The 7,843-nt window shown below is 37.3% G+C and overlaps 1 protein-coding gene across 1 annotated transcript; it reads right to left on the reverse strand.

The window, feature by feature from the left end:
* Positions 1-1,221: 1,221 nt before the first annotated feature.
* Positions 1,222-6,445, reverse strand: ntf2 (nuclear transport factor p10; the record flags this gene model as incomplete). The annotated part of the gene is given in 4 exon segments (NM_001088241.1): positions 1,222-1,340; positions 2,762-2,860; positions 4,954-5,025; positions 6,326-6,445. Coding segments are annotated over 4 exon segments (384 nt in total). The 3' UTR covers positions 1,222-1,226.
* Positions 6,446-7,843: the final 1,398 nt, after the last annotated feature.

The following is a 7,843-nucleotide window of genomic DNA, read 5'->3' on the forward strand; positions in this document are numbered from 1 at the left end:
TTTTGTGTTTCTACCCTCCCAAAAATGCAGTAAATGTGTTAATTTCTCAATAGCTGAAGTATGCACTAATTTCATTCTGGGGTCTCTAAGCGCCAGATACTTTGGTAATTCCATCACAATGGGCATCACACTGTTTTACTTGGTGCTAGTTTTAATGCTTAATGTTTTATGATCTATTGTTCACGTTTATTATTCACATGGCACATTAGTATTTATGAAAAGTCTGCCTTGTATTCTTTTTGAATGTATGATTTTAGGTCCTTTGCACTTTTATGGAACTCTGTGTTCTCAGCAAAGATGTGCAACTATTAACCTTAATTTGGCTTCAGTCATTTACCTCAGACTAAAAGTAAATATTTTTTTGGCATGTACCCTCTAAAACTTTGGAAATATGTTACTCCTTGTAAATGTATCCAAAGAGGGGGTAACATTGAAACAATATCCAGTGAACTTTAGAGACTCACAATACATTTTGCCATTTTCTAGGAATACTGAAAAGTATTTTTATTTTCATTTGGTGCCTTCCTGCAGGTACTCATGTCTTACTAGAATGTAGTTTTCACTGGCATGTGTAAAGACACTTTCTCTTTAGCTACTGTTTAAAGACCTAACTAGGTCCCCTAATGTTCAATTAAAAAAGTACACACATGCCTATTATGGGCTTTAATTTTGTTTTCCTTTAAATGTAATAAAAAAATGGCTGAGGTTTTTGTGTACTACTATAATAACTTCATAATACTTTTAGGAAAGATCACTATTATGACAATGTAAACTTAAAACTGAAGGAAAATACTTTGTTTTAATTAGAAACATCAGAATCAAAAAACAAATGGTCTTTAACAATCCAGCTATGTTGCCTTTTCTTTTATTTCACATTACTTTGGATTACTTTATAATTGCTTCAAGTTGTTATTTGTACATAGAAAGCAATCTTTTCTCATCTTTTTCCAAAGGCATGCTTTTACAGTTTGTGTTAAAGGCAAATAAGTTCCAAAAATCATACACAAGTGTTCATTAGCAAAAGAATATGCAGGACCTCCAAAATTCAGTTCTAAATTAATTTTACAGCAGCCTGATGTTACTGAAATTCAATGAACTCTTCAGATGATTTTCTGTGTATGATATTTGAAATTCTCGGTTGATATAAAGACTTGTTAGGGACCACCCCCACCCCCACAAAAAAAAACTGTAGATGAAAAGTTAATCCAGTCTTCAGATGTAGGAATTCAGCCAAAGTTATGGAGCGCTAATCGGAACATGTCATTTGTACAAACCCAGGCGTCTTGGATGTTCTTTAGCAGAAATACCTGATGAAACCCCATAATTGGGTCATCATCAGCCTACACAAAAAAAAAAACCAAGAGATATGCAAGTTATTTATGTAAATCATGTATGGCGTCTTTAGTAGCGCAGGAATAATACAAATTCAAAAACCAAAGAACTAGAGAAATAAAACTCACAATCATGATTAAAATTTTTTTTTACATATAGACAGAGAATAAATGGTCAAAATTATGGCCAGAAAGTTTTATATACTGAAGCCAGAATATTCTAAAACAAACTAATCTGTAATCTGCAGTAATCATATATTGACTGTTAAAGGAACAGTAACACTAAAAAATTAAAGTGTTTTAAAGTAATGAAAATATCATATAATGTTGCCCTGCACTGCTGATCTATTTGGTTCATAAACACTACTATAGTTCATATAAACAAGCTGCTATGTAGTAATGGTGAAATTGAAAAAAGTCTATATGGCACAGGTTAAATAGTGGATAACAGATAAACACCATTATGTTTTACAGAGCTTATCTGCTATAGGCTGTGTATCCCAAGCCTTTTCTCCTTTGAATGGCTACACTCATTGCTACACATTACCTTATTTATATAAACAATAGTATTGTTTCTGAAGCAGTTTTATCAGTGCAGGGCACTTATTTTATTTTTATTACTTTAAAACACTTTCATTTTTGATGCAGTACAGCTCAGTGTCTAATTATGGGATTTCTATTTCACAATTTAAACTAATTAACCAATATGACACTCGGCTGTAGCAAGCAATGCCAGTCAGCAGCTGCAAGGGCAAATAAGGTCTTGAGCTATTACAAGGGGCATAGATTTGTGTTTTTACATTGAAAGCTGTGAAGATATTGAATTCTCTCCCCGAATCAGTTGTACTGGCTGATATGCGAGATAGCTTTAAGAAGGGGTTGGATGGAAGCAAGGGAGAGAATACAGGGTTATATGGAAGATAGCTCATAGTATAAGTTGATCCAGGGACTAGTCCGATTGCCATCTTTAGAGTCAAAAAGGAATTTTTAATGATTAACACTTTCATACAGTTTGAGAAGAGCACACACACCGTTTTTCCCCAATGATTTATTGTTTCATGTACATAGCATGCATATAAAAACTGTGTAATTACAACATTGTATTTTTTGTTTAGTTCTGCATTCCTTGTCTGTGCCCATAAAATGTCCATTGCATAGCAAAACAGGTGGAACTAGGATTTTCATTTTCATTTGTGCAAGAACTTTTGTGTTGCTCTGATAAACTGGTTGTTTAGCTTATGATTATATGATGATTTGTTATTTTCATCTAAAAGGATGATGTTTTAACATCGTAGCTTAGGACACATGGAAGGAAATATATAGCAAATGGAGCTTTTGGGGAATTTTTACAGAAATTTAATTTACAAAACAAACAATTATGCTACTGGGCAACCATGCACTTAAACTTACTGAATATGAAGGGCTCTTACCTTAAGCTGACCAACAACCATACTGATTATGCAACTATCCGGAGTGGGTTGATGATCTTGTGAGGTAATGCTATGCTGAATTTTCTGAAAGGGAAGCAACTGTAAAACAAGCAAAAATTATACATAGAGGTTTAGAATATTGAACAAATTAAAATTTTAAACAATGAATATGAACTACTACCAGATTTTATCAAATTTGTCTGAAACTGCTCTTACAATGTAGGTCAGTTTGTAAAGTTCCAGCTGTTAATGAACTAAAGCTTTCCATTTTGCTATAGTAGGAAATGTGGGGGCCCATCCAAGTCATAGCTATTATTTCTTTGCATAAAATAGCAGGAGAAATAAAACAGTGCGTTTAACCTGTGTTCGGCAATCGGTCATGGATGACATGTAGGATACAGACTTTTGGGCACTTTACATTTGGCAGTGCTAACTCATTTGATAAGAATTGTAGTACTTTTTGCCAGTATCTGTATACAGGAGGACATTCCCATATGACATGTAAGAATGTTCCACAGTGTGAATATTAATGGCGAAATCTGACCTGTAAGTGCACTAAGATGAGGACGCTGTCAAGCATTCTAAATATAGATGAAAAGTATAGAAAGCACAGTGTAATTCTAGCATAAGGAACAAAAAGCCAAGATAGGCACCAGTCACCTGTCATGGAGTCTTTGGCATTTTTCCACAATAACACAAATTGTTGAACGAAAAGTGTTATACATGGAGCAATCACCATGTTATTTAAGGCATACAAGTTTTCCAGATTTCCTCTGGGTATCAAATCTCTTCATCTGCGACTGCCCTTAGGCAAAGGCCTTTTACGCCTCGGAGCCTAAGTACAGTTCTTAATTTTTATGTGGACATTCCTGGTTGCCTCTTCTGTTTCTCTCACAAATACAGTCTTTCCACACTGACCGCATATACCGCCATTTCCCGTTTTAAACCTATTTTTCTTGGCTCACCTCACACCTCTGCATTTCTATCTCAAAACCATCTATCCATCAGCCATATTAGCACTTAGATGCCATGCCCCAAACACTATGTATAGCAGCACTTATTACCCTTCCATTTGTGTTTTACTAACCCACTTTAGATTGCAGGTTATATGGAAAAGAAATCTATTATCTACATATATTTGGAAAAACAGATTGATGAATCTATGGATTTTTAAGTAAGCCCACCTGAATAAGCTAATAAGGGAGTATTTTTTCACTTTAAAGTACAAAGAAAAGGTTAGGTAGCAGGGCCGTCCCCAGTTATTAGTCCAACACTTGCATATAATCCATTGGAGGGGGCTCTGCAAGCTAAATCGAATGCGACACAACTAAATTGTGTGTATGGCCATGCTATGATTAACCTTGAAAAGCCCTATTACAAAAAAATTCCCCCAAGCCCTACCAACAGAATTTATGGTGTGTGGATCAGACCTTTGTGCCTCTTGGAAGCTTACTGCTGCCGTGGGGGCCCTAATGTACTTCCCTCATGCCTCAAATGACAACTCCGTCTGGAAGCACAGGCACCTGTGCTTATGAAAACATTCTTTCCTGAAATCTAATATAAGGACCATCTGTATGGGTTAGAGGGAATCGGGAAATATAGGAAAGGGACAAAGGACTATTTTGAAATCTTAAAATAGCAGTATACCCACCTGTTAAGAGTTCAATGAACAGGGTGAAAAAAATCTTGTTCGTTATTTCATGACCAAAAAATTTAAGTCATAGAAAGAAAAGCTAAAACTTTTTCCAATATATCGGTTCTTGAGGGATAATCGAATGACCATGGCACAGATTAATGCCATGTAGTATACTGCTTGCAAGGGAAGGGGGCGCTTATATCATTATCGCCCTTAAAGGAACAGTTCAGCATAAAAATAAAAACTGGATGAACAGATAGGAGACAGACTAACCTATTTGCTCCTATTTCCAAAAAGGTTGTAATTGAAATTAACATTATAAGGATCAGTTTTCATGCATACATATTGGCCAGTTCGACTGAAACTAGGCCAGCATTAGTATGTCTTGTCTAAAGAATAATCTGTTTGACAAAGAGCCAGGATGTGGCTCAAAACATTACTGTATCTTTGGTCGTAGCCATGCAACAATAAAGGCTTTTTATTTATACAAAAACGGTGCTGTCCATCATCGAGATTTTGCAATAGAATAATCCAAACAAATTAACAAAATACTTACTGACAGTTTTTCAACAATTGCAGCTTTGCCATGATATTGTTGCCCTTCCCATGTAAGGCATGATGCATCAGTCTGTAATGTAATTAAAAAAGAAGCTTTTAACTAGACAAGCCTCAAATGGGCTGTTCACCTTTGAGTTAACTTTTAGTATGATTTAGTATAGACCAGTGCTGTCCAACTTCTGTGGTACAGAGCCTCAGATTTTTTCTGGCCTATGTGATGGGAGGGCCAGTAATGAAAGCTAGTGACCACTCCCTGTCTTAAACCACACCCACTTGAAACCACACCCATGTTACCACAAGTATTTTAATTACCATGTGCACATTAATGGTGGTAGCAGACCAAACAACCAAATGAGAAATGTAGGTATTAAAACATACCCATAAATCCATATACCATATACCCCCCAGCACATGATTAAACACTTTAGGGTCTCCAAGTAGCATAGGGCAGGTAGAGTATGGCGCACACACAGGGAGCATAGGGCAGGCAGAGTATGGCACATGCAGGGGGCATAGGGCAAGCCTCGCAGCAATGCGTTTTCAATAGTTGCCCAAAGTTGCCTCACTGAGGCAACTTCGGGCGACTATAGAAAACGTATCGCCGCGTGTGCATTAGCGCAGGCGACTTTGCATTGTAGCCTATGGGGAAAAACACTGAGGCAGTTCGGGAAGATAGTCGCTCAAAAGACGAGGCGATTAGTCGCCAGGCGACAAAATCTCCCCAAATCTCCTCGTGTGGCATTACCCTAAGGGTGACATGATAACTATGTATAAATATATAAGGGGATCATATAACAATCTCTCTAATGCTTTATTTACCACTAGGTCTTGCCAGCTGATGCAAGGTCACCCATTCCGATTAGAAGAAAGGAGGTTGCGCCTAAATATTCGAAAGGGGTTTTCTACAGGGAGAGCTGTGAAGATGTGGAATTCTCTCCCTGAATCAGTTGTACAGGGTGATACATTAGATAGATTTAAGAAGGGGTTGGATGGTGTTTAGCAAGTGAGGGAATACAGGGTTATGGAAGATAGCTCATAATACAAGTTGATCCAGGGACTAGTCTGATTGCCATTTTGGAGTCAGGAAGGAATTTTTCCCCCTCTGAGGCAAATTGGAGAGGCTTCAGATGGGTTTTTTGCCTTCCTCTGGATCAACTAGCAGTTAGGCAGGCTAAAATAGAGTTAAAAGGTTGAACTTGATGGACGTGTGTCTTTTTTCAACCAAACTAACTTACTATGTATTAAAAACAAAAAAGTAATTCGGTCTACAGCAACAATAAACATTAATGGAAACATATGGAAAAAAAAACATTTGAAACACTTGCAAATTTCATCTAGTGCAGCATTGATATTTATAAAAGCAGACTCACATATATTACTGCTAATTGGGTCCTATCAGCGTCAAACGTCTGGTAATATTGTTGTATAAAGCTTGCCCCAATCTGCTCCCAAATTGGCTTTTCTGCCATTCTGATCCTGTTACACAGCTGGAATCTGTAAACACAGAATGGAGAGATGAGACAAAGCTTAAACTGTAGAAGCAATAAAATTTATATTTTAAGTCTCCCTAAAAAAACAATATTCTCTGCCATAAATTTCTCCTCTCATATCCCAATTCTTCCCTCCCCTGGTCAAGTAACATAGTGCAGTAAGGACTATCTGAAGCTTATAGAAAGTGTGCTGCATTTGTTACTATACTTTTCTTGTTACTTTACTGTTTTAGCAAAACATATTCTTCAGCCACAAAGGTAGCAACAGTTTTTTATATTTTCAAGCAGGGCCTGGCAAGGTTCAGCTGCCTGAATTGATATCCATGTTTCTGAGCAAATAGCACTTCTGGTGGAGAATCCCTCTTTCTATTGGGGAAACTAGCAAAAAAGCCCTCACTGCCCCCCCCCATTGTCCACAGCAGGCAACAAATTCCTCAAAAATTAATTTTGCCATGGCGTCAGTGGGAATCTCCTGCACTAAAATATATAAAAAGCAGCATAGCTAGGCTAGACTTTGTCAGTAGAACATTCTTTGCCCACTTTGAGATGTGGGCAAAGTCCATTTATGTTTAATTGTGAATTTTGTGAGGAATAGGATCCAATATGAATATAAACCTGGCATACGAACAGTCCTGAAGTTTTGTTTTGGGTAACAGACCTTAGTTTACAAGAGTTTAGCCAGTAGCAGTACAAGCAGCTTTAGCAGTTTGTAGTAGACTGCACACGTCAGGGTTCTCGTAGTGCTTGGTGTGTACATCTTTCGTAGAGTGATTGACCAACGAGGTTTTAAAACCCTTATTATACATTAAAAATGGTTACTTTGTTTTAGGCGAGATATATTGAAACCTACAATTGTGAATCTGCCTACTTGATTTTTTAAAAATATAAACATATTTTAGCTGGCCATACACAGGCAGATATTATTATTATTAACATGTATTTATATAGCGCCGACATATTGCGTAGCACTGTAAAGTAAATGTGATTACAACTAAATCACATGAATTATATACATAGAACATATGGAGTTACATACATCACAATCAACACAGGTACAAAAAGGTGAGGAAGGCCCTATGCATAGGCATACACTCTAAAGGGAAGAGAGTAATACATACGGTGTGGGAGTGGGCAAGATCGAATTAAGTGGGTGAGAAATGTGGTACTGTATGCGGTGTTGCGTTTGGTAGTTAAGCAGAGTGAGGGTAGGCTTCTCGAAAGAAGTGCGTTTTAAGAGATTTCTTGAAAGCAGAAAGGTTGGAAGAAAGTCGGACAGACCGTGGGAGAGAGTTCCAGAGGAGGGGTGCATCCCTTGCAAAGTCCTGAATGCAAGCATGTGAGGAGTTAATGAGAGAAGAGTTGAGTAGCAGGTCAGTAGAGGAGCGTAGTAAGCGGTTG

Source organism: Xenopus laevis, chromosome 4S (genome assembly GCF_017654675.1).
Source record: "Xenopus laevis strain J_2021 chromosome 4S, Xenopus_laevis_v10.1, whole genome shotgun sequence".
NCBI classification, from domain to species: Eukaryota; Metazoa; Chordata; class Amphibia; order Anura; family Pipidae; genus Xenopus; species Xenopus laevis.